This window comes from Electrona antarctica (genome assembly GCF_951216825.1).
Source record: "Electrona antarctica genome assembly, chromosome: 12".
In the NCBI taxonomy this organism is placed as follows: Eukaryota; Metazoa; Chordata; class Actinopteri; order Myctophiformes; family Myctophidae; genus Electrona; species Electrona antarctica.
In genome coordinates, this window is record NC_136793.1 from 8,792,269 (window position 1) to 8,819,725 (window position 27,457).

A 27,457-nucleotide genomic window follows, 5' to 3' on the forward strand; every position below is an offset into this window, starting at 1 on the left:
CTCGTCGACGGAGAGTCGAAAACTATGCCAAAGAGGTTGGTGAAACTGGGAGCCATCTTCCTCCTCGGAGACGCCGCCACCTTCCTCCTGCTGTTGTGGACCCTCCTCATCCTCTGGCCCTCCTCCTCCTACATGCGCGACTTATACGACGACGACGGTCGCGGCGGCGGTCGCGGCGCTCTCGGGGCGCGCGCCGTGATGCGCTGCCGCCGCTGCGCCCTGGTGACCAGCTCGGGCCACGTGCTGGGCAGCGGCGCCGGGGACGAGATCGACGGCGCCGAGTGCGTGATCCGCATGAACGACGCGCCCACCTCGGGGTACGAGCGCGACGTGGGCACGCGCACCACCCTGAGGCTGCTGGGGCACCGCGCCGTCGACAAGTTCGCCACGCGAAACTGGGCCGAACTGCTAGAGGATCGCCGGGTCCCGGCCAACGTGGTCTTCTGGGGACTCCCCTGGTACTCTCCCCTGGTGTACTCCCCCCTGATCGGGAGCTTCTGCAGGGTTTTCAAACGCTCCTCCAACTGTTTCAGGATCGGCAAGGACGCGGAGCGGGCCAAGTTCGACGCCTTGTACCGGAAGGAGACGGGCCTGGAGGCGGGCGTCGGGTCGCAGAACTGGCTGAGCACCGGCTTCATCGCCATGGCGATGGCCACGGAGAGCTGCGACCGCGTCACCGTGTACGGGATGGTCCCGCCCGACCACTGTGCTGCTGCTGCGACGGCCGCCGCGCCGGACGCTCCGAGGAGGACGGCGTATCACTACTACCAGCCGGACGGACCCGGGGAGTGCGAGTACTACCTGGAGCACGAGGCGGGTCTGCCGGGAGGGAGCCATCGCTTCATCACGGAGAAGCGGGTGTACGCCCGCTGGGCCCAGACCCATAACATCACGTTCGCTCACCCCTCCTGGTGAAAGGTACTAAGACTGTCTAGAGCAGGGCTGGGTAACTTTGACGATGGCGAGGGCCAAGATATTTCCACACTCGGTACCAGAGGGCCACAGACAGTGCATATTACTGTTGTAGCAAAAATAGCCGATCAGCTATTTTTGCTATATTTGAATTGAAAACCTGAATCATTTTTTTGCTATTTTATTTAATTGGAATCCTGAAGAGTAACTTTTTTTATTGAATTTCAAATGCATTTAGTTATTAGTTATGTTAACTTTATGAACTGTTTACACATTGCTTGCCAAAGTTGTATATTCACATCCTGAGGTTTTTATAGTGGTTTTAAAGTGGGGTCTGGGGACCTATAGGGGTCCTTGAGGAAGTTCCAGGGGGTCCCCAGCTAAATGGACCCTGATGGGTCTGTAACTCAGAGAGTGCACAAATGGACCGGTTAGGGTGAACATTGATTTGAGGCTCCCAGTTTGAGGGACTGAATATTTGGTCACCCTAGGTTAGAATTGAAGTTGGGTGGAAACCTGCTATGTCCAAAACATTTAAAATGAGCATCGCGCCTGTCACAGACATGATGTCACAGACATGATGTCACAGACATGATGTCACAGACATGTGCAGAGCAAGTTCAGTCAGGAAACTCAGTGCAGTTGCTGCTGACCGTTCATTGGGCCGTCTCAGCATCATGTTCTCATTCACATGATCCCCTTATCCAATCACACACTCATTCCATCTTCATACCGGCTATTTAAACTGGAAGTTTGTACTGCTCACTGATACTGCTGTGCTGCTGTCTGCCTAAACATTTTGCTGCTCACCCTCCTCCACCCCAGCTACCACCTGTCTCACCCTCCTCCACCCCAGCTACCACCTGTCTCACCCTCCTCTATGGAATCAGAACAGACTCATAATTATCCGTATCCGTAAAAACAGATTGGTACTCGTATAGGCAATTTGTAACAAGTGTAAATCACATTTGTACTTGTAAAGTACGGTTTGTAACTCTTCTTCTCAGATTCGTAATTCAAATTTTCACTTCTGTGTCTCAAATACCCACTTTCGTGTCTCAAATACCCACATCTGTGTGTCAACTTATACATTTTAGAAGGAGATTTATTTGTGACTCTCCACTGGTTTTTGTGAGTAATTATGAGACTCTTTTACCTCGCTGTTTGTCATATGATTTGTAACTTGTAAAAAATAAAATCACCTATGCACGCAGAGTCATTTGTATTTGTATCTCACATTTGTGAGTCAACTTAACTCAAATGTAGCTGTTAATTTGCACGGATGTGTGTGAGTATTTTTGAGACTGAGAGAACAGTCTCATAATTATCTGTATCTGTAACAACAGATTTGTACTTGTGAAGTGCAATTCCTAAGTCTAATTGTCAGATGTATCTCAAATCTTAACATTTGTAAGTCAACTTAGAAATTCTAAACCCAAATGTAGCTGTTAATGTCCACGGATGTGTGTGGCTACTTTTGAGACTATTGTACCATGGTGATTTCACACCAATCTGTGACTTGTGTAGGGAGCAGTACCGAGTACCTCCAGTAGATGGCAGTGTGGGTACCAGATCTTCGGCTCTGTATAATGAGCTAGGATTAGACTTCCTGTTTATTTCCGGGTTGGGAGCTAGCTAGGATAAGTGGACCACTGGTGGTCCCCGGGCCACTGGTGGTCCCCGGACCACTGGTGGTCCCCGGGCCACTGGTGGTCCACGGGCCACTGGTAGTCCCCGGGCCACTGGTGGTCCCTGGGGAACTGGTGGTCCCCGGGCCACTGGTTGAGCACACAGAGAGTGCGTCCTGCAGTCTGTCCTCTGCTGAAAGAGCTGCTTTGTTTTCTCTACACAGGCTAGACGGCCCAGCCCGTAAGCCGACACTGCGTGCGTGTGTGTGTGCGTGCGTGTTTTGTAAGAGCACAATGTCCTCACTAGTATGGTAGAATTTGAGAACCAGACAATGTGAAGACCATGTTCCTGATCCTCCTCACGAGAGAAAGTTGTTTAATGGTTAAAAAAAAATCACACCCGTGTGAAGTGAGTGGTGCAACTCTGTGTGGAGCTGCCCCGTGTCTGAAACGGTTGAGAAATGACAGAGTTACCGACCGTGTGGGGGTCCCTCTACTGTACCCTCTATCTACTGTACTGTACTGTACTGTACTGTCACACCCGAAATCACATACAGTTAATATGTGCGTGTGTGTTTTTGTGTGTGTTAGGTTGCGCACAGGTGGTGAAAAACAACCATGCTGTTTTCGTGCTCAGACGCACCCAGCCAGCCACCCACCCAGCCAGCCACCCACCAAGCCACCCAGCCACCCACGCAGCCACCCACCAAGCCACCCAGCCACCCACGCAGCCACCCACCAAGCCACCCAGCCACCCAGCCACCCACGCAGCCACCCACCCACCCACCCAGCCAGCCACACACACATACAGTAGCTCCGTAAGGGAGTGGTTGCACCACTCAAAAATGTTTCTGTACATGTGTACGTCTGTAATCCACGTAACTCGAGAACCCGTTCGCCCCACCGACTTCAAATTTGACAAACGCGCTCCACACCACCACAGAGAGGGAGTGCAGTGGCCCGGTGTCGAGTCCGTCGGATAGCCGGTTGTCCAGAACCGCCACAAAAGGGCATCTCCCCGGCCTCTGGACCTGATCACCCCTACAGTATATCGCCATATATGGAGCTGGCATGTTCTGACATGACAATGATAACCCCATATTTGGGCATGCCCGTCAAATAACTCCATGTATGGGCATAAAAGGGACACAGACATAATAACTGGGCGGGGAAAGCATTTCCACCTTGCATCGTTCCAAGTACAGTAGGACAGTGTCCAACGAGCACCAGTAAGCATGTAACGATACACTCAACTCACGATACCATACGTATCACGATATGATGTTCACGATACGATTTTTCACAATATTTTCCAGACATATGACCTAAAAACCTTGATTCCCCCCAAGCTTTTTTCACAATTTTTATTTAACTACATTGCAAAAGTAGCACTACTTTTCATGTAAAATTGCTGTGCAACAACTGTAAACATGCTTTCTTGTTTAATAATAATAATGAATTGCATTTTTATAGCGCTTTTCCAAGTGCTCAAAGGCTTTGAGCACTTGGAAAAGCGCTATAAAAATGCAATTCATTGCATGTTTACAGTTGTTGCACAGCAATTTTACATGAAAAGTAGTGCTACTTTTGCAATGTAGTTAAATAAAAATGTCAAAGCGCTTTACAATGGTTCATTCATTCATACATGAGGTGAACAGTCGACGCCAGCGTCCTCACTTCCCACACCGACGGTGGCGTGCTCACACCGACCGACTCATTGGTTCAGTGTCTTGCCCAAGGACACTTCGACATGTGGACAGGACAGGAGGAGCCGGGATTCGAACCGGTGACCCAGGGATCATTGGACGACCTGCTCTACCTCCTGAGCCACAGCCGTTTAGAACCTAGCTCGAGTTAACATGTACAATAAGAAATCACACCCGTGTGAAGTGAGGGGCGCTAAAATATTAAAGTCATGTTGATTAGGTGATGTAAAACGAAAGGTGCCAGATTTGCCACACATTTCGCTAATTTCCCCTTATTATCATGCAGCTTAACTAGATCCTCAACTAATTTCTGAGTGGTGTAAACCACTCCAACAACTGGCTTTGTTAGTTTACGTGTCCACGTGTTTGTTCGTACCAAAAAAATGAGCATGGTTGCTATGGTCACTCAGTTCACACGGGTGTGATTTCATTACGTCAGACCACAGCTGATCAGGCTATATAATACCTTACACCACTCAGTTCACACGGGTGTGATAGGATGGGCCTATTTATCTCCTTGATCTACAAGCTCACAGCACAGCTCACAGATCTACAAGCTCACAGCACAGCTCACAGATATACAAGCCCACAGTACGTCATTGTCAAACATGTTCTATGCTGATCTAAAACGATGTCCTCAAGAGTATAGTCATACGTGTGTGTGTGTGTGTGTGTGTGTGTGTGTGTGTGTGTGTGTGTGTGAGTGCGTGCGTGCGTGCGTGTGACGTGCGTGCGTACGTGCGAGTGACATGCGTGCATGCGTGCGTGCGTGCATGTGATATGCGTGCATGCGTGCGTGCGTGCGACATGCGTGCGTGCGTGCATGTGATATGCGTGCATGCGTGCATGCGTGCGTGCGTGCGTGCGTGTATGTGTGTGACATGCGTGTGTTCGTGCATGCGTGCGTGCGTGCGTGCGTGCATGCGTGCGTGCGTGCGTGTAAGCCAACACCACAGTGTCAGATATCACTGCTCCCTGCCACAGCACAGCACACGTCACATAAGAAGCTCTCTGTTCTCCGTTTGAGTTCAGAATAGAAGAGAAGCCCATTTTATACAATCAACACACAAGCACTGGAAACAGCTAAGCAACGTGCAGAGTAGGGCTGTGAATCTTTGGGTGTCCCACGATTCGATTTGATTCTGATTCTTGGGGTCACGATTCGATTTAAAAACGATTTTTTTTATTCAACTCGATTATCAATCCAAAAACGTTTTTTTTTTAAAATTCAAAAGCATTTTTTTTCCAGATTCAAAACGATTCTCTATTCAAAATGATTCTCGATTCAATACATAGGATTTCATCACAATCTACTCCAGCCAACTGAAGTGACTATACTACAGTAACTTGAAAATGACTGAAGACATGTTTACTGTGATTAGGGTAAGCTTACATTTCATATCACACCATGTAGTGAAAACTCCTGTAACTGTAACCAGAAAAAAGAAATGGGCTGGCCTGCAGTACACCGTTCTAACGGACCAGAAGTGGGGACGCTGTCTCATTTGGGGGCGTGACATTTTTAGTCCCCGTGTGTCTCTATAGACATAAAGGCTGTGATGGCTCAAGGCGGAGTCTCTGACGTAGTTCACCCGGCGGCCATCTTGCTTCGGGACTACAGTACAGTATGTTCAATGGCAGCTCGAACAAAAACAGTCATAACTCCCTCAAATCTTGACGGATTTACAAACGGGTTGGTTTACAAACGTTGTCAACATGGCTATGATTCAGGAAGCTTATCTGCTTAATTTTGTTTTTCATATGAACGTCATATAAAAGTATGCGGACGTCTCTGACGTCTCTGACTATAACAAACCAAACCGTTTGAAAAATCGGATGAAAATTGAGCAAGTTATGGTTATTTAAAGAGTACATGCCCCATAGACACAATGTTATGCTGCCCCTCGGTAAGATGGCCGCCACGTAGCAACGTCGCTCTCCATTGGCCAGAGCGCGGGTGAGCCATCTATAGCTTTCTTATATCTATGGTTGCACCACTCAAAACACCATAGAGGGTGTACAGTACTTCTCAGTAACTTTCTCACTGTGGACCCAGGAGGTTAGAGATTGAAAGCCTATTGCCTAACGAGCCATGCTACGAGCTGGCTGCTGGAATGCTCCCATCTCCTCCCCTTACCCGCCCAGTAAGGGGAGGAGATGGGGAGGGGAAGCCTCGCCCTTCCCTCCCAATCCCCTCCCAGTATTTCTTACAGGAATAGCTGAGGGCTGATTGGTCATTCTCTTACCTGATGTGTCCGACCAGCTCGATGAACTTGTGGCTGGTGAAGTAGGCAGCCAGCTCTGAGCAGTGGCTGAGCACCGAACACACTCCAAACAGCGTGGTGGTCCCTTTCAGGTCCTCTGGTGTTGATGAGGAGGGGGAGGAGGAGGATGGGGACGGTGGTGATGAAACACAAGAGACACATCAGCGAAAAGAGAAATTAGACATTTTGCCCGGGATCCAAGTAAGTAAGTAAGTCAGCCCCTTTTACCTGTCCGAAAAACAACTGCCCTTTCCAGACCCCGAGTGCAGCATTTACTATGGTGAGAGAAATGCAAATGCCACTCCTCTCCTTTGCATGCATGCCATACCCGAGAAATGTTTTTTTTTTCTTCCGAACTCCCGTGATCTTGGAACGCAGCATTTTGCGCTGAAAGAATTCGTTTAGAAATCCATGTCATCGCCGCATCTCCAGTAGCCAACAAGGTCCGGGGTCGTGTCCGGAAAACAGTAGATCTACAAGCTCTCAACGCGTCACAGTCTTCCAAAAGTGCCCTCTTAGGCTCTTATGGACTCCCGACTGCGGATCTACAAGCCATCTACAAGCTAAAACTACATGTAGTTAGTCTTACCGAGGTGCCAGTAGAGGAAGGTGAAGACGTATCCGTATCCAAAGCCCATGAACCAGGCCACGAACAGCACAGAGCTGTAGCGCACGCTGCACAGCATCCTCAAGAGGTCGCTGTAGTGGAACTCCTGCTCCGCTGACACGTCCGCACAGGAAGAAGAAGAAGAAGACTCCGCCCCTGCCGGAGACCGTGCCCCCTCCTCTTCTGTGGCCCCGCCCCCCTCATGTAGCGCCGCCTCCTGCCCACGGGAATGTGACCGTTAATGCGACTAATAATTAATTTTGGTCCAATTGATGACGTGACTTATTTACGGAAAATACAGAAATGACACTTAATTTAACGTCATTATATGGGCGAGAATTTTAACAAAACCAAAAGTGTAAACAACAACTTTCAATACAAGTGGAAATTACAGATCTTACAATACGGCGTTAGGTTGTGAGCTTGTAGATCTGCTAATTCTAATTCTAAAATAGCTCTTAACCCATTAAGACCTGGAAAGCATCAGTGTCCCTTTAGCGTTAAAGCACTTTAACCAACACTCTCTGCGGTGCTTTCACGCCCACTTGCTATACTGACAACAAATCGTTCTGATTGGCTGCCTCGTCTCTAGGCAACGACCACACACTCAATTCTTGTGTTAGGTTAGTCTAACCCAGAGCAATCTATTAAGAGAGTGGCGACACTAGAGTTGACTCCCATTGTAACAATAGAATGCGGAAGTGCTCATTCTATCTCAATGGGATAGTTCCAATGTTTGGAACTATAGCCCATAGCGCCCCGCTTTGCGGCGAGATCAAAGCGTGTCGCCACTCTCTTACTAGATTACTCTGGTCTAACCCATGTTATGCTTAGCTGTGATTGGACCATAGCAGTTTGGGGAGTTGCTTAGCTATACAGGTCAATTGTGGGGGTCCTTGACATGAAATAGTTTGAGAACCACTGACCACAAAACATAGCGTTTTTCGGAAAACTGTCAGGATTTAGAAAGACATTTTGTAGAAATCAGGTCTGCTAAATCTAGTCTAAAATGAATGCCTCAGGCAGTCAATGTGTTAAGTGGTCGGTCCATTCGAACGGGACAGACCAACCGACCAATCAAAACATCCGCAGCGGGGCCCCCCGTCCGTCAACGTTACCTGCCGATAGTCCCCGTCCCCTTCGCCGAAGTAGAACTGCGTGGCCACCACCAGGGCGACGCCCATGAGCACGCCGAACATGATGAAGGCGATCTGGTAGTTGTGGAGGCGGACCTCGGGCAGGACGCAGCCCAAACCGTCGATGGCCACGGTCACGTGGGTGTGGTCGATCCAGATGCCGACACCCAGCATGGCCACGCCCCAGCCTAACGAGCCCCACATGCGCTGCAGGCCGTAGCGGTCGCGGTTGGCCGCGCCCAGGTTCTGCAGCGTCACCGTGTCCACGATGGTCACCGCCGGGGCGCTGAAGAACTCTCCTGAAGGAACGAAAGAGTTAATGAATTAATGAATGAACCAACGAATGAATGTCCACGATGGTCACCGCCGGGGCGCTGAAGAACTCTACTGAAGGAACCAACGAATGAACGAAGAATGACTGAATGAATGAATGAGTGAGTGAGTGAGTGGGTGAGTGAGTGAGTGAGCTAGTGAATGCCAGATGCTCAACTGCTTGAGCATCAAAGGGATAGCAGCACCAAAAAAATCTGTGTTTGATTGATTGAATAGTTTATTAGACAGAATATATAAACGGCAACAGAGTTCAGTCAAACGCTCAGTCCAAAATGGATAGCACAAAGAAAAAGGTCCTTGCGGTCTTGTTAGTTAGACCTTAGGTCTTGTTAGTTTTTAGCATGCTGATTAAGTTTAATTCTCTCTCTCCCTGGTCTGTATACGTACCCACCAGCTATGGGACGTTATTCGCTATAGGTCTGTATATATATATATACGGACGCCAACGTATACTCTGTGTATATAATGGTTGAGCCCCATGGCAGCTTTTAACATTGTTCCGGTTGCTATGCAACGCCTCCGTCACCACCAGCTATGGGATCTTTACAACTCCTCTCATTTACCTCGGTTCAAAGCAGGATTTTCAAACCTCCATAAGTCGGAATCTACGAGCGCTGTCCTTGTTGGATCTTCAGCCATACAAAGTTCGGATGTCATTTGTGGCTTTGTACCGCGTCGCTCCCGACGGGGGGTGGAAAGTGGAAACTAATTATCTTAAAGTGAACGCTGATGGTGGCACAGGTTAACTACATTTACGCTAAGGCCTCATTCACACGTACCAAACACCAATCAAGCAAATGTTTGGTCGTTTTTTGTTTTTTTGGGCCACCACAATGCTTTTCCAATGGGAGTCACATGGTTTGATCAAACAGTTGTGTTTGATTGCTGATTGCTGGTGGTGTTCTGCCCCTCCCCCCTCATCAAACAAAAATGTTTGGTCAAACTATGTGACTCCCATTGGAAAAGCATTGTGGTGGCCCAAAAAAACGACCAAACATTTGCTTGATTGGTGTTTGGTACGTATGAATGAGGCCTAACAGCTAGCGGCACAGAAATAATTAAAATGAGTAATAGAGACTGTCTGGATGGTCTTTAATTAACGAGCGTCCTTAATTACCTACGATGATGACCAGCAGGATGAGCAGGAAGATGTTCTCCACCTGGCTCTGGTTGTAGATGATCTGGTACTCCTTGGGTGGTGTTGGAGCAGGAGAGGTGGTGCTGCTGGTGGGAGGGCCGTGTGTGGTGCTGGAGGTGGTGGTGTTGGTGCTGGAGGTTGTGGTGTTGGTGCTGGAGGTGGTGGTGTTGGTACTGGAGGTGGTGGTGTTGGTACTGGAGGTGGTGTTGTAGAACGTCTCTGCAGGGCGCGTGCCGTTGGATGTTCTGGAGAGATAATCAAGACACAATCCCTCCCGTTAACACCCTGAGAGGCATAAACGGAGTTCTCCGTCCTATCAATTATAATAATAATAATAATAAAGCTTTATTTATATAAGTGCTTAACAACAATTAAAGGGAACACAATAAAGAACACAATAATAATAGCAAAACATTGGATAACAGAAAGTGAAAAATACATCAGAAAATACGTAACATTCACAACGATAAAGGATTAAAAGCAGCTTTATAAAAATGGGTCTTCAGGAGTGATTTAAAACGAGGAACCGAGTCTGCAAGCCTGATCTCCAGGGGCAGCAGGGCATTCCACAGTAAAGGTGCACGGACTGCAAAGGGCCGGTCGCCTGTAGTTTTTTTTTTAAAACAGTTTTTATTGTAACGCCCAGCACTCAGGACGGAGATTAATAAAAGGACGGAGAAACCTAGTCACCGTGTCAAGTACCGTGCGGAATTTAAATGGATACTACTTTGCATAACAACAGCTTTAACTGTTTATACCTGAGAGCACGTAGCCTATACGGTAAGCATGCACACTTACAGCAGTAGGCTATGGCTCCAGTAGGCTACTGTGAGGTGTTCTGCACACAAGGAGAATGCCTCCTCCTCTGACCTGTATTTTTGAAATACCTCATGTTTCTGTATCAGTGGTGCTCAATATTTCATGTCAAGGACCCCAAACATTATATGAAATTGGCCGCCAACCCCCATTTGAAAATATGTTGTTCCAGGGACCTCCCAGAAGCAAAGATTTTAGTTCAAAACGTTCGCTCTGAAAGAATATATATTCAAAGATTTGTGCCACATTTTCAGGGTTTTTCAAAAATAGCAGAGTTCATAGCGCGACACTAATGCCATAATGCTTAAAACACCAAAAGGGGTTCCCGCCCAAAATGGGTTTAACAATCGGGTCATAGCTGTGTGTGTGTGTGTGTGTGTGTGTGTGTGTGTGTGTGTGTGTGTGTGTGTGTGTGTGTGTGTGTGTGTGCATGACTAACCTTGGAAAGGCCGTTACATAAGCGGTGCCGCTGAACGGCGCGGTGCTGTTCGACACCTCCGCGTCAACGCTGCCGCCGACGCTCCTCTCCGGCCTGCGCCGCTGCCGCTCGCGGTTCGAATCCCAGAACCCCGCCCCCACCAGGAGGACGCCGGCATCCGCACTGCGGATGCCGCGGCGGCTGAGATTGGTGGAGCCGTCGTCGCTAGGCAGCAACGTGTCGTTGCCGGGGGGAAGCGGGGTGGTGGTGGTGGGCGGGGTTTGGGGCGTGGTGAGAGAAGCTCCGCCTCCTTTCTCCGTGCAGCTCATCTCAGCCGGTTGGACGAAGCCGATGCCGCAGTTAAACACCAGCCAGCACAGCACGGAGAACAGCAGCACCACCTTGCCTTCACACACACACACACACACACACACACACACACACACACACACACACACACACACACACACACACACACACACACACACACACACACACACACACACACACACACACACACACACACACACACACACACACACACACACACACACACACACACACACACACAGTGTAAACCATCGGAAATAGCTTATCTCCAAGCTCACTGTAGCCACGGGGGGGGGGCACCCCACACCCAGAGCCATAGAGTAAGACAGAGTTACGACAACTCCGTTCACTTCATGGGGCTTCAGTCCAACGGCGGCTCTCCTACATAGACTCCTTAAATTAAATCCCTTTATTTTAGATCTTTTCTAGTAATAGTACAACATAAACATTACAGAGACTTACTGTACAATACTTAAAAACAGTTGCCATGTTGCACACATGCCTACAATGGCTGATATTTGCGCTGCCCTCGTTGAAAACAATGTATTTCAAACTCCAGCTTGTCACTCTCTCAGGCTGCATGAACAGCGCTCAAGTTTTCTGCCCCCTCAATGTCGCAACTCTGTCTTATGGCTCTGCCCACACCCATCCCTCCCGCCCCCTATTATTATTATAGTTAATAGTTAATTACTTGCCTTTCTTGAAGCGGTCGGCCACCACTCCCCAGAAGGGGGCGCTGCAGAACTCGATGAAGTACCGGATCCCGACCAGAAGCCCGCTGCGGCTGGGCGACATGCCCAGCTGGTTGTGGTCGTGGAAAAAAAGCACATTTCAAAAGGTTAAGCCATTTAGACCTGAGCTCCATTCTACAAATGCCTTCTAAAATCCTGACAGTTTTCTGAAAAACCTCATGTTTCTACATAAGTGGTTTTCAAAATATTTCACGTCAAGGACCCCCAGAATTATCTGTATTTGGCCGCCGACCCCCCCATCTGAAAATATGTTAACCCAGGGACCCCCCACCCCGAAGCCAAGATTTGAGTTACAAACGTTCGCTCTGAAAGAATATACATTCAAAGATTTGCCACACATTTTCACGATTTTTAAAAAATAGCAGATCTACAAGCTCGTAGCGCGGCACTCGGTGCCGCGTTACGAGCTTGTAGATCTGCTAAGTATAACAACATGATGCTTAAAACACCAATAGGTGTTCCCGCCCAAAATGGGTTAACTCACTCGGCGGAATCAGGAAGTGAATAAACGCTATGTAACGCTATGTAAAGAATATACATTCAAAGATTTGCCACACATTTTCACGATTTTAAAAAAATAGCAGATCTACAAGCTCGTAGCGCGGCACTCGGTGCCGCGTTACGAGCTTGTAGATCTGCTAAGTATAACAACATGATGCTTAAAACACCAATAGGTGTTCCCGCCCAAAATGGGTTAACTCACTCGGCGGAATCAGGAAGTGAATAAACGCTATGTAACGGGCCCGCAAATGTTATATAATTCACCACAAAACATACATTTTGTAACCGGCGATCACATCGTTTAGAGAAAACGAGCCGCAAACCAAGCTTGTTTTGAGCCAAAAAGAAGAATCCGAGATATTACGATTCTAAAAACTGCGTGGCCATAGACGGCAAAAGCCAGCGGAATTTTCACTTCCGGTTTTTATTCGGTTTTTTTCTCCATCGGACCGCTACCGGTGTGTTATGTGCGTGACTGCGCGTACAGGACACAGTTGTGAACCGTAATCAATTGATATAAATAAAAATCACACCAGTGTGAAGTGAGTGGTGGGTAGTAGTGGGGGTTTCAGACCCACAGGAACGCACCCAGGGTGCCGGCCCGGTTCCGGCGAGCCACCCCGCGCCAGAAACGGTACAGAAATGACAGAGTTACCGTGTGGGGGCTCCCTCTACTGTACCCTCTACTGTACTGTACTGGCACACCCGGAATCATATATATATATATATATATACAGTTAATATGTGCGTGTGTGTTTGTGTGTGTGTTAGGTTGCGCACAGGTGGTGAAAAACAACCATGCTATTTTCGTGCTCAGACCCACCCAATGAGTAAATGAGTAAATGAGTTTAAAAGTAATGCAAATTGTGACAACTGGCGCCACCTACCTGTTTGTAGTAGACGGCCAGCAGGGGGTGCAGTGAGCCGTACGCGGCGTAGAAGAACAGGTAGAAGACCTTGGACACCAGCAGGCGACTGTTGACGTGCAGACACAGACGCTCGCAGCAGCCCATGGAGGGGGGGGCCGTGGGGGGGGGAGGAAGGGCCCCTCCCTCCTCTGGACCTGGATGGATAAAGCATTTAGACCTGAGATCAGATTCTACAAAATGTCTTCTAAATCATGACAGTTTTCTGAAAATGTTTCTATGTCAATGATTCTTCGATTTTTCAAAAATAGCAGACCTACAAGCTCGTAGCGCGCCACTCGGTGGCGCGCTATGAGCTTGTAGATCTGCTATTTTTCAATAGCTAAAGCATAACATAATGCTAACACCAAAAGGGGTTCCCGCCCAGAGTGGGTTAAAGCATTTAGACCTGAGCTCGATTCTACAAAATGTCTCTAAATCATGACAGTTTTCTGAAAAGCCCTATGTTTCTGTCAGTGATTCTCAAACTATTTCATGTCAAGGACCCCAAACATGATATGTATTTGGTCACCGACCCCCCCCATCTGAAAATATGTTGTTCCAGGGACACCCCGGAAGAAAAGTCTTGAGTTAAAACGTTCGCTCTGAAAGAATATATATTCAAAGATTTGCGCCACATTTTCACGATTTTTTTCTAAAATAGCAGACCTACAAGGTCGTAGCGCGGCACTCGGTGCCACGCTATGAGCTTGTAGATCTGCTATCTTTCAATAGTTAAAGTTTTAAATAATGCTTAAAACACCAAAAGGGGTTCCCGCCCCAAAATGGATCAACTATAATAACCTTGTGGAGGGGGCGTGGCCGAAGTTGTGGGTGGCGGCTCCGAGTGGGCATGTGGTGGACGGAGCGTCAGAGACAGCGTGTTGAAGGGCTCCGCCAGGACATACTTCCTCTTGGCGTCGTCCTCGTCATCCGTCAGGATGCACAGCTTGTCGTCCGACGGCATGACTGGAGGAAATACAAATAAAAATACATCACACGCGTGTTGAAGCATCCTTCGTTCCTACTCTCACCCAGAGCCAGAGCCTAATAGAAGAGTTACGACATTGAGGGGGCAGAAACCGAGTGTTCATGCAGCCTGAACTGAGACAAGCTGGAGTTGGAAATAGCTTGGAGTTTTCAACGAGGGCGGCACAATTATAAGAGCTATTTTAAGCATGTGTGCAACATGACAACTGTTTTAAAGTATTGTACAGTAATAACAACTAAAGTCTCTGTAATGTTTATGTTGTACTATTACTACAAAACAATCTAAAATAAAGGGATTTAAGATCATTAAAGCTGGGCTGTTGCCTGGGTCCAATACATTTCTGCCTACTTCCGGTCCAGGACTTGTCCCTATTTGTTGTCCCCATTCTCAATAGAAGTCTATGTAGGAGAGCCGCCATTGGACTGAAGCCCTATGAAGTGACCAATAGAAGTCTATGTAGGAGAGCCGCCATTGGACTGAAGCCCCATGAAGTGAACGCAGTTTGCGTAACTCTGTCTCTATCTAAGGCTCAGCTCTCACCTATGTTCAATTGGTCATGAAGTGTGGGCCATGACCCAAAGAATAAGGTCGCGAATTAGGGCTTTCACTTCTAGTTAAATGGGGGTCCGTAGACTAATTCATGTCAAACTGGCGGGTCCTTGAAATTAAATCTGGGTTGAGAATCACTGCTAGAGCCGTAAACGTCTTCTCTCATGGGTCCGCGGGCTAATTAGTGTCAATTTGGGGGTCCCTTGACATGAAGAAGTTTGGGAACCACTGGTCTAATAATAATAATAATAATAATAATAATAATAAAGCTTTATTTGTATAGCACCTTTTAAGAACAAGTCACAAAGTGCTTAACAGAACTATATAGAGAAAAACATGGATCAAAAAGGCATAGAATACAATAGAAGAGATTTGTCGATAAAACATAACAGAAGATAACAATAAAAAATCACACCCGTGTGAACTGAGTGGTGTAAGGTTTTATATAGCATGATCAGCTCTGATCTGACGTAATGAAATCACACCCGGATGTGATTTCACAACTGGCTTTTTTTGTGCAGAAAAAATGACCATGGTTGCTACGGTCATCCAGTTCACCCGGGTGTGATTTAATTACGTCAGAAATTATTTTGAACATAGCAACCATGCTCATTTTTTTCTGCACACAAAAGCCAGTTGTAGGAGTGGTTTACACCACTCAAAAATAAAAGAATCACATGGGTGATGGGCTAAATGCAGCTCTGTAAAAATGAGTCTTTAGGAGCGATTTAAAATGCGACACAGACTCGGCAAGCCTGATCTCCAGGGGCAGGGCGTTCCAGAGTGACGGTGCCCGGATCGCAAATGCCTGGTCGCCTACAGTTGTTTTGCAGCCTGATTTTATGGTCAGAAGGGCCGTTCCGGATGATCTTAGTACACGAGCTGGCTCGAAAGGGTGTAGGTAAGGTGTAGGTAAGGTGTAGGTAAGGTGTAGGTAAGGTGTAGGTAAGGTGTTCACATAAGCCTGAGTAGACGATAAAATGATCAAAAGTATTTTTGAAAGTGAAATATATCTTTAATTTCATTTTTGCTGCGGACCCCCTGGAACCCCCTCAGTGGCCCCTGTGGGGGTCCCCAGATGAACCCCCTCAGTGGCCCCTGTGGGGGTCCCCAGATGAACCCCCTCAGTGGCCCCTGTGGGGGTCCCCAGATGAACCCCCTCAGTGACCCTTGTGGGGGTCCCCAGATGAACCCCCTCAGGGGCCCCTGTGGGGGTCCCCAGATGAACCCCCTCAGTGGCCCCTGTGGGGGTCCCCAGATGAACCCCCTCAGTGACCCTTGTGGGGGTCCCTCAGTGGCCCCTGTGGGGGTCCCCAGATGAACCCCCTCAGTGACCCTTGTGGGGGTCCCTCAGTGGCCCCTGTGGGGGTCCCTCAGTGGCCCCTGTGGGGGTCCACAGATGAACCCCCTCAGTGGCCCCTGTGGGGGTCCCCAGATGAACCCCCTCAGGGGCCCCTGTGGGGGTCCCTCAGTGGCCCCTGTGGGGGTCCCTAGATGAACCCCCTCAGGGGCCCCTTTGGGGGTCCCCAGATGAAGTCACTCAGGGGCCCCTGTGGGGGTCCCTCAGTGGCCCCTGTGGGGGTCCCCAGATGAAGTCCCTCAGTGGCCCCTGTGGGGGTCCCCAGATGAACCCCCTCAGTGGCCCCTGTGGGGGTCCCTAGATGAACCCCCTCAGGGGCCCCTGTGGGGGTCCCTCAGTGGCCCCTGTGGGGGTCCCCAGATGAAGTCCCTCAGGGGCCCCTGTGGGGGTCCCTCAGTGGCCCCTGTGGGGGTCCCCAGATTAACCCCCTCAGTGGCCCCTGTAGGGGTCCCTCAGTGACCCCTGTGGGGGTCCCCAGATGAACCCCCTCAGTGGCCCCTGTGGGGGTCCCTCAGTGGCCCCTGTGGAACCCCCTCAGTGGCCCCTGTGGGGGTCCCTCAGTGGCCCCTGTGGGGGTCCCCAGATGAACCCCCTCAGTGGCCCCTGTGGGGGTCCCTCAGTGGCCCCTGTGGGGGTCCCTCAGTGGCCTCTGTGGGGGTCCCCAGATGAACGCCATCAGAGGGAAACTGAACGCCCTGCAGTGCATTACTCTACAACCTTTGTACTGACTGAATGACAGTTGAGATACGCCGTTTAAATATGAAAATGACATACAGTAGTACAGTAGTACAGTACAGTAGTCATTACAAAGGGCACTTTCTCCTATGAAGGCTTTCTGTCTGTCTGTCTGTCTGTCTGTACATAAGCAGAGACAGACAGACAGACAGACAGACAGAAACAGGTTCTACCAGCTTTCCAGTGAAACAAGACACGTATCTCTCAGTCACTCAGTCAGGATAGATTCAGTTCAAACTAAAAACTAATAATAAAATAATGAATTATAGAATCTTCCGTGAATTAATTGGTTCGACAGACAACAACAACAACAATGACATCATGATTCATGACTCAGGTCATCACACCACTTAGAGGAATGAATCCACCGAGACAGACTTCATGACAGGACAAGTCTGTAGGCTACATTATCTACATTATTGCTCTGATATGCGGAAGTAACCGTCGTTGTAACGACAAAAGCGACGCTGAGGCGAGCAGCTAACGAAAAGCAGGACGAAAACAACATAACTTATTGTATTGTCCTGGAATTCATTATCTAATAGACAAATGGAATAACAAGAACAAGGTATAACTTGTGTAGTCTCTCTCTCTCTCTCTGGTCAAAAGTCAAAACAAACAAACAACGATATATGATATGATTTGGACGCGACGCACGCGCTCATGCACATCTCTCACACACACACACACACACACACATGCACATCTCACACACACACATGCACATCTCACACACACACACACACACACACACACACACTCACGCGCGCTGCCTAGAATAAACAACATCACTCACTATGAAAACGGTATTAAAATAACACACACACACACAAACACAAACACACACAAACACACGGTTACCTCACCTGCTCCTCCTCGGCTTTCCTTTCTGTTCTTTCCTCTCCTTTTATGTTTTAAATGTTACATTAAAACGTCGCGCTTTGTTGTATAATTGTTGTCTCCTCTGGCTGTGCCTTCCATCGATCATCCCATAATAATAATAATAAATAATAATGTCCTCAAACGTCCCCAAAAAGCCCAAATACTGATCAGATCAGCGGTGGATCCATACAGTGATCAGTGTCTGAATGGACGCGTTGTGGGACGGGGAGGTTCCACCTGCCGCTGCGCTGCTGCGCACCACATGCTGCGCACTGGGACAACACGCATGAAGGATGAGGCCGAAACGTAATATTTAGTAAGGGGGGGGGGATGAAGGATGAGTCGGTAACGTCACTACTAGGAAGGAAGGATGACCCGGAAACGTTACGTGTTACTTTTATGTTGGGTGCGTGGGACCCGTTTTACTAATAATAACATAATAACATAACATTAAGTTCAAAATATATTTTTTATTTCAAAATAATCAATTAACTAGCACTAGTACACATACTAGTCCTACTTAATTGATTATTTTGAAATATATATATATTTTTTGGTTATTTTTCATTTAAAGATGCAGATACAAAAAGGGGACAGGCAGATGGACTGGTGGTCTACTAGCTGCCTAATGCATCACACTGATGCCCCCTTGTGGACTTATTTAACTCCTACACCAGCACCTCGAGGTGGTGTAGGAGTTAAATAATGGATCTAGTTTGAAGTCATCATGCCCATAGATATATATAAACTCTAGATAGCTCACCCGCGCTGTTGGCCAATGGAGAGCGACGTCGTTACGTGGCGGCCATCTTACCTCGGGACACATAACATTGTGTCTATGGGGCATGTACTCTTAAATGACCATAACTTGCTCACTTTTCACCCGATTTTCAAACGGGTTGGTTTGTTATAAACGTCAGAGACGTCCGCATACGTATATGCTTTTATACGACGTTCATATAAAAAACATAAATTAAGCAGATAAGCGTCCTGAATCATAGCCACGTTGACAACGTTTGTAATAAACCAACCCGTTTGTAAATCCGTCAAGATTTGAGCGAGTTATGACTGTTTCTGTTTGAGCTGCCATTGAACATACTGTACTGTAGCCCCGAAGTAAGATGGCTGCCGGATGAACGACGTCAGAAACTCCGCCTTGAGCCATCTAGTGTTTATATATATCTATGATCATGCCCCCCTCTCTCTCTACTCTGCTTGCTCTGTGTGTGTGTGTGTGTGTGTGTGTGTGTGTGTGTGTGTGTGTGTGTGTGTGTGTGTGTGTGTGTGTGTGTGTGTGTGTGTGTGTGTGTGTGTGTGTGCGTGCGTGCGTGCATGCGTTTGCTGCCCCAGCCCACACACATGCTTGACAGAGTAGATATAGTGCTCTGCCTACCTAGCACCAGATGTCGTTTCTCCCGAAAGCTACAAGCTTTAGAAGTAATAGAAACTTTTTAGCTTTGTCTGATAGTTGATTATTTGTTTGTTTTTTGTTGTTTTTTAATAGAGCGGTCCTCTTGTGTCTCAAAATGTAAGAAACATCATAATCCCCCCCCCCCTATATATAGGCATGACCACAACCATGCAAACAAGAACAGATACACTTCAACCCATGACATATTTGTGTCTTCACTGTGTTGTTGTTGTCGACAGGCAGAAATGTAGTTTTCATTCTACTCTAATAATGAATTGCATGAGCGCTTTTCCAAGTGCTCAAAGCACTTTACAATGGTTCATTCATTCATAGGGAGGTGAGGCGGCGAACAGTCAACGCCAGCGTCCTCACTTCCCACATTCACACACCGACACACCGACCGACTCATTGGAGGCAATGTGGGGTTCAGTGTCTTGCCCAAGGACACTTCGACATGTAGACAGGAGCTGGGATTCGAACCGCCGACCCACAGATCATTAGATGACCTGCTGTACCTCCTGAGCCATAGCCGCCCTACTCTAGTTGGTAGAATAAATTAATGATAATTATTAAATTCTCCCAAAGTGTCAAATCATGCCTCCCCCCTGTCTCTCTCTCTGCGTGCGTGGGAAAAGGTGTAAAAAGGTGGGTCAAGGGAATGCATGTGAACGCCACAGCTGCTAATGCATTATGACCAATCATATGACTCCAGCTGTGAAGACGCCCTCATATGTGGGGCAGATAAAGAGAGAAGCACAGAGACAGCACCACACACACATATACTGTAGACCCTTCAAGAAGACCCCGGCTGTCCCCAAACCAAGCTCCACGGACGGACACCTCACGCTGACATGCTGCTGGTTCCTCAACTCCTATGCTTGCTGGGCCTGGCACTGGGACTAGGTACAGAGAAATAATGTTTATTTATTATTATTATTATTATTAGAAGAAGAAGATCCCCTAAATGTAAAATGTAATTGTAAGTTGTTGACCCTGACCTGAAAATATTTTGTGCCAGCCTAGGAACCCCGGGGTCCCTCGTATGGGGACCCCGGGGTTACCCCAAGATGTTTTTTGTGTGTGAAAATATCAGATCTACAAGCTATGTTCAAATAGCCAACGTATATAGAGTTAAAGACAAGTGGTTGGAGTCAGACTGATGTTGATGCTATACTACATTAACTCATTTTACTGGGGTCCCCCCTGGAACCCCTTCAAGGACCCTGGGGGTCCCCCCTGGAACCCCTTCAAGGACCCTGGTGGTCCCTCCCTGGAACCCCTTGACCCTGGTGGTCCCCAGACCCTACTTAGACCACTGGCTAAAAGGCCATAGGATTCCATATGGTTCCATATTGTTGCATCATATACAGTATGTCTACTCTACCCTCATACGGCTTATTACAGTACAGCCATATACAGTATGCTTTTTCATAAGATTTTAGTCCACTAAATCTACAGTTGATTTAGTCGACTAAAATGTGTTTTGGTGGGCCTTGTTGCCGTCGTAATGGCTGATTTTACACTTGCTGAAAATAGCAGATCTACAAGCTCACAACGCGTCGCATTGTGAGCTTGTAGATTTGCTATTTTCAGCATGCAACCAAGTGTAAAATGACTCATACTGGATATCTTGTCCACTAGTCCCTTCCTAACATTTGAGTGTAGTTTTTATTTGTTGACGAAATTGTGAATATATTTAGTCTTAGTCAACAATAGCTTTTCATTTAGTTTCCATTTAGTTTTCGTCAGTGGAAAAAGGTAGCCGACGAACATTTTTCGTCATAGTTTTAGTCGACAAAATCAACACTGCTGGTAACCACTAGACTAGAGGGGGAAAAAATAAGCTGACCAAGTATAGAGCGTCGCAGTCCCGCCCCCTACCAGTCCCGCCCCCTACCAGGGCCCAGTCCCGCCCCCTACCAGGGCCTAGTCCCACCCCCTACCAGGGTCCAGTCCCGCCCCCTACCAGTCCCGCCCCCTACCAGGGCCCAGTCCCGCCCCCTACCAGGGCCTAGTCCCACCCCCTACCAGTCCCGCCACCTACCAGGGCCCAGGGAATGATTCCCCGTTCATTTTCCTCATAGACATTTCAAAAAGTATTTATTTAAAGACCTTTTATGCGTCGTACAAAGCCAACTCGAGTTGTGAGTCTTGACAACAAACAAATAATTAGAAAGAAGAAGAAAACGGCAGGTTACAACACTTTTTTTGTCGTTTTTCTTCTTTGTAATTTTTTGTTTGGTCCAGAATATTGTGTTTGTTGTCATGATTTGTCACAACTCGAGTTGGGTTTGTACGACGCTTATAAGGTCTTTAAATATACGTTTTGAAATGTGACAAATGTCTATGGGAAAAATGCATTGGGAATTATTTCCTGGGCCTGGCGTCGTCATGAAAGGGGGCGGGACTGCGACGCTCTATAGACCCTGGGAGACACCGGCCGATGAGGGGTTTTTAAGTGGTCAATTAAAGGGTTCTTCATAGAACCATTTATAAAATGGTTCTTTCTGGAACAGAAAACAGTTGTTTTCTTCTGTCTAGGGCATCACTCTGAAGAACCACTTTCACCTTTTTTTCTGTGTGTGTGTGTTTGTGTGCAGGCACGGTGCGCGCTGCTCCTCCCTGGGCCGAGGAGGCCGAGGTGAAACTAGAGCGCGGATCCTGTCCCATGTTCTGGTACAGCTTCAACGGTCGCTGCTACAAGTATGTGGCTTCACGTTTCAACTGGTCCGACGCAGAGTGGAACTGCCTGGGCCAAGGTGCCAACCTGGTGTCCATCCACAGCGTCGGGGAACACAACTTTGTCCGAACCCTGATCCAGAACTTCGACCCACTGAGGGAATGGACCTGGATTGGGCTGAGTGACGTTCACACGGAGGGCAGATGGATGTGGTCGGACGGATCAAAAGCAAACTACATTTTCTGGCACGTGGGTCAGCCAGAAGGTACTACAGGTCAAAACTGTGTGGTTACAAATGATCATACTAAATGGGGTGACTTGCGATGTTCTTATCCTGCCCCTTCTATCTGTGCCCTGCGTACAGTCTCTCCCTAATGGGTGGATTGTCTGGGTCAACCCATTGACTTGTACCGGGTCATTAAATATAATGAACGTGTTTTACTGGTGCAATCAATTTCAGTGTGTCTGACCATTCACATTTATATTCGTTTCTGACGGGAGGAAACCTCAACTCCATTTTTGGCATAAATCAGTGCTATTGAACACCCTTTACGTCTGTGTGTTGTTTTGAGAATATTGAACCAATGGAAAGTAGTAAAAAACACAAAACCTCTTAACCCTCAAAAGGTCTGCTAAAGCAACTAACTCCACCACCTCTCCCCCTCTCATAGAAGTAATTGACAATACACAATATATAAAGTCACAACACCAACTTTGATGAGGCTGTATTGCTTTGTTTTAAAAATATAAGGTTTTCTTTATTTCCTGAATAATGTATATTTTTCATTTCCTGAAAAATGAACATTTTGAAGTTATGAGGTTTCCTGCTGACAGCAGAGATATTAAACTGTATTAACAGTGGTTGACAAAGAAAGGACACCTTTTTTTAATTCAAGGTTTTAAAAGAAAGAAAGGAAAAAAAGGAACCTTGACATTTTTAACATAATATTTTTCTAATTTATTTTATAAATGTTATATTAAATAATAAATAATGGTAAATGGTGCATTTATATAGCGCCTTTATCCAAAGCGCTTTATTCACCCATTCACACACACATTCATACACCGATGGCGGCGGAAGCCATGCAAGGTACCAACCAGCACATCGGGAGCAATTTGGGGTTCAGTGTCTTGCCCAAGGACACTTTGACATACAGGAGGAGCCGGGATTCGAACCGCTGACCAATGGATCATTGGACGACCTGCTCTACCTCCTGAGCCCAGCCGCCCCTAATAATACATGCGTCTTAGCATTTTGCCAACTACTTAGGCGTCCACTTGCAATATCCTCACTCAACAGGGGGAGTCGCTGCTATAGAGCAGTGCTTGTACAATAAGTTAGATCATTTTTAAACTTGCAAATAGCAGACCTACAAGCTCACAAAGAAGCAGATCTTGACAAAATGGACCCTTATGGGTCAATTTGGTTTCATTTTACACTCTCAAGAGTTAATTATTGTTAAAAACATCTGCTTACCTAGCTCTACACAATTAGATAATGTAGATAATGTCTCTCCTAATGGTATCAACATCACATGGACTGAATCTTATCCAATGACATCACATGGTGGTCCGTGGCTCAAATGCAGAACAAATAATGGGCCTTGCCATGGTAAATAGGTGGCAGTGGCTCAGGGGTAGAGTGGCTGGATGGTAACCGCAAGGTTGCCAGTTCGAACCCAGGCTCCCCCAGAGTTAGTGTCATAGTGTCCTTGAGCAAGACACTGAACCCCTAATTGCTCCTGATGTGCTGGTTGGTGCCTTGCATGGTTTCCGCCGCCATCGGTGTGTACTGTGAATGTGTGTGAATGTACAGTAATGCACTCTATGTAAAGCTCCTTGGATAAATTCACTATATAAATTTACCATTTACCAAATAATGGGCCTTGACATGAAAAGGGCTGCGTTGTAGACAATGCTATATTTGTACTTTTGCTATAGGCCTATAAATGCTATATATATGTGTACTTTTTCCCCATAAATGAAGTGCAGTCCACTTTTTACAATGTCTTTTAAATGAGAATTCCATGCTAGAAAGCTTTCTTACCTTTATTTGTAGTTGTTACATCTCCACCAAAGAGGACCAGGTGTTATTTTGTGCAAAAGTGCATTATTTCCCCTACCATAAGCCCTCAATGGGGGTTGGGTTTTTGTGCTATAGTTACTTTACAGAAAAAACAAGTCAAAGGTTGCTTATAATAAGCAGACATAGCAACACAGCCTGAAGGAAGCAAAGCACACACAAAAGGAGCCCCAGTACGTTGGCGGGGAAAAACGTGGATACAAAAAAATAAAATAAACATAGCAGCTGGAGGAGAGCGTTTCCGGGAATCTGGCCGTCGCGCAAGTCGTCCGCGGAGGTGGAGCTTAATTTCTATCCACCAGCTGTCTAAAAACTCGGAAAATAAGCTGCGGACGTGCGCGGCTCTTTAGATAGTCTGGCAGCACCACAGTCGGTGAGCATGGGTGGGGCATTCCAGCCTAATGGCTGATAGGAAAGCACCTGTGTGAAACTGTGAAGACGCCCTCATGTGTGGGCCGGGGGGAGATAAAAAAGTGAAGCACAGAGACAGCAACACACACACATCCTTCAAGAAGACCCCAACCTGTCCCCAAACCAAGCTCCACGGACACACACCCTTCAAGAAGACCCCGGCATCCCCAAACCAAGCGCCACGGACACAGAGACCATCTCACGCTGACATGTTGCGGGTTCCTCAACTCCTATGCTTGCTGGGCCTGGCACTGGGTACAGAAAAATAATATATACTTCTTAAATGGTTCTCTAAAAGGTCATATGTGTTTCCATTATGGTTCCGTATGGAGCTTTTTATCTCTACAATCCTCAGTGATAATTTAACTCAAATGTACAAATGTTACCAAATGGACCCGTAAATTATTCACAAACATTTGTACACATACTATCATAGTTAAATAACTGTAAAGGGTTAATTTGGTTCCAATCGGTTAGCTGGAGACCCCCTGGACCCCCCCCCCCCCCCCCCCCCCCAACGATGTAGACATACTTGTAGTAGGTTTAATTTTAAGTGATGGTTAAAGGTTCTTTATAAAAAACGTTAACGTAAACAGGTTATCCGACACACACACACAAAGTTGAGATTTCACTTGTGCCAGACTCTGCCAATCCTCCAATCCAAACGAGTTGTATAATTCCAAGTGTGCTTTGCACAGCCTTTGCTTCAGACCTGCGGTCGCTTCTCGCCTTGGCTTTAAGGCGTCTTACTGGTTTTTGGAACCAAAACGTGTTCTTCTATTCCTGGCGTCACAGTTTCAGTTCCATTTGTCACCTTTATTTTCTCATGCACAGGAACCGTGCACACTGCTCCTCCCATGGACGAGGTGAAACTAGAGCGCGGATCCTGTCCCATGTTCTGGTACAGCTTCAACGGTCGCTGCTACAAGTACGTGGCTTCACGTTTCACCTGGTCCGACGCAGAGTGGAACTGCCTGGGCCAAGGTGCCAACCTGGTGTCCATCCACAGCGGCGGGGAAGACAACTTTGTCCGAACCCTGATCCGGAACTTCGACCCACTGAGGGAATGGACCTGGATTGGGCTGAGTGACGTTCACACGGAGGGCAGATGGATGTGGTCTGATGGCTCCAAAGCGAGCTACATCTTGTGGGTTAATGGACAGCCAGAAGGTGCTACAAGTGAAAACTGTGTTGTTACAAGCCATACAAGCCTCATGCGATGGGGTGACTTGAGATGTTCTTATCCTGCACCTTCTATCTGTGCCCTTCGTAGTCTCTCCCATAATGAGTGGATTGTCTGGGTCAACGCAACCCATTGACTTGTACCGGGTCTCCATAATAAAAGTGCATTAAATATAATGAACGTGTTTTACTGGTGCAATCAATTTCAGTGTCTGACCATTCACATTTATATTCGTTGCTGTCGGGAGGAAACCTCATAACTCCATTTTTGATATATTATATATATTGAACCAATGGAACAAATGGAAACTATAAAAAGTGCTTTGGACAATACCTCTTAACTCCATTGGACCCTCAAAATGTCTGCTAAAGCAACTAACTCCACCACCTCTCCCCCTCTCATGGAAGTAATTGACAATATATAAAGTTACAACACCAACTTTGATGAGGCAGTAGGCCTATTGCTTTGTTTTAAAAAAATAAGGTTTTCTTTATTTCCTGAATGTATATTTTTCATTTCCTGAAAATGTTGGCGTTATGAGGTTTCCTCCCGACAGCAGAGATATTAAACTGTATTACCAGTGGTTGACAAAGAAAGGACACCTTTTTTTTTTTTAATTCAAGGTTTTAAAAGAAAGAAAAAAAAGGAACCTTGACATTTTTCTAATTTATTTTATAAATGTTATATTAAATAATAAATAATACATGCGTCTTAGCGTTTTGCCAACTATTTAGGCGTCCACTTGCAATATCCTCACGGCTCAACAGGGGGAGTCGCTGCTATAGAGCAGTGCTTGTACAATAAGTTAGATCATTTTTAAACTTGCAAATAGCAGACCTACAAGCTCACAAAGAAGCAGATCTTGACAAAATGGGCCCTTATGGGTCAATTTGGTTTCATTTTACACTCTCAAGAGTTAATTATTGTTAACATCTGCTTACCTTAACTCTACACAATTAGATAATGTTGAAAAAATGTTACTTTGATCAATGTTTGCTTGCTGTCTCTCCTAATGGTATCAACATCACATGGACTGAATCTTATCCAATGACATCACATGGTGGTCCGTGGCTCAAATGCAGAACAAATAATGGGCCTTGCCATGGTAAATGGTAAATGGGTGGCAGTGGCTCAGGGGTAGAGTGGCTGGATGGAAACCGCAAGGTTGCCAGTTCGAACCCAGGCTCCCCCAGAGTTAGTGTCCTTGAGCAAGACACTGAACCCCTAATTGCTCCTGATGTGCTGGTTGGTGCCTTGCATGGTTTCCGCCGCCATCGGTGTGTGAATGGGTGAATGTAATGCACTATCTATGTAAAGCTCCTTGGATAAATTCGCTATATAAATTTACCATTTACCAAATAATGGGCCTTGACATTTGTACTTTTGCTATAGGCCTATAAATGCTATATGTGTACTTTTTCCCTTCCCATAAATGAAGTGCAGTCCAATTTTTACAATGTCTTTTAATTCAGAATTCCATGCTAGAAGGCTTTCTTACCTTTATTTGTAGTTGTTACATCCCCACCAAAGAGGACCAGGTGTTATTTTGTGCAAAAGTGCATTATTGGCTATTTCCCCTACCATAAGCCATCAATGGGGGTTGGGTTTTTGTGCTATAGTTACTTTACAGAAAAAACAAGTCAAAGGTTGCTTATAATAAGCAGACATGGCAACACGGCCTGAAAGAAGCAAAGCACACACAAAAGGAGCCCCAGTACGTTTGGCA

General features: G+C 46.9%; 2 protein-coding genes and 1 long non-coding RNA gene across 5 annotated transcripts in view; 2 read left to right on the forward strand and 1 right to left on the reverse strand.

Annotated features, from left to right (window-relative positions):
* Positions 1-24,260, reverse strand: part of LOC306934173 (major facilitator superfamily domain-containing protein 6-A-like) — a 37,847-nt gene extending 13,587 nt beyond the window's left edge. For 2 of the 3 annotated variants that reach the window (XR_013791294.1, XM_079516695.1), the window contains exons 1-9: positions 17,948-18,220; positions 14,251-14,415; positions 13,429-13,604; positions 11,984-12,089; positions 10,980-11,364; positions 9,704-9,969; positions 8,236-8,552; positions 7,100-7,334; positions 6,493-6,607 (exon numbers count right to left, since the gene is read on the reverse strand). Coding sequence is in view for 2 of the 3 variants with exons in the window: in XM_079516695.1 (XP_079372821.1) it covers positions 6,493-6,607; positions 7,100-7,334; positions 8,236-8,552; positions 9,704-9,969; positions 10,980-11,364; positions 11,984-12,089; positions 13,429-13,604; positions 14,251-14,413 (1,763 nt within the window). In the remaining variant the exon portion in view is untranslated. Of the gene's footprint in view, positions 1-6,492; positions 6,608-7,099; positions 7,335-8,235; positions 8,553-9,703; positions 9,970-10,979; positions 11,365-11,983; positions 12,090-13,428; positions 13,605-14,250; positions 14,416-17,947; positions 18,221-24,101 lie in introns of those variants that run through there. The other variant, XM_079516694.1, reaches the window with a different exon arrangement.
* On the forward strand, positions 25-915 carry LOC306933624 (alpha-N-acetylgalactosaminide alpha-2,6-sialyltransferase 6-like; the record flags this gene model as incomplete). The annotated part of the gene is made up of 1 exon (XM_079515941.1): positions 25-915. One exon carries the CDS (start codon positions 25-27, stop codon positions 913-915), a length of 891 nt encoding a protein of 296 aa, XP_079372067.1.
* Positions 24,261-24,470: 210 nt separating the features above from the next.
* LOC306934189 lies at positions 24,471-25,907 on the forward strand. Its single transcript, XR_013791296.1, has 2 exons — positions 24,471-24,803; positions 25,383-25,907. It is a non-coding gene; the product is annotated as an uncharacterized lncRNA (long non-coding RNA).
* Positions 25,908-27,457: the final 1,550 nt, after the last annotated feature.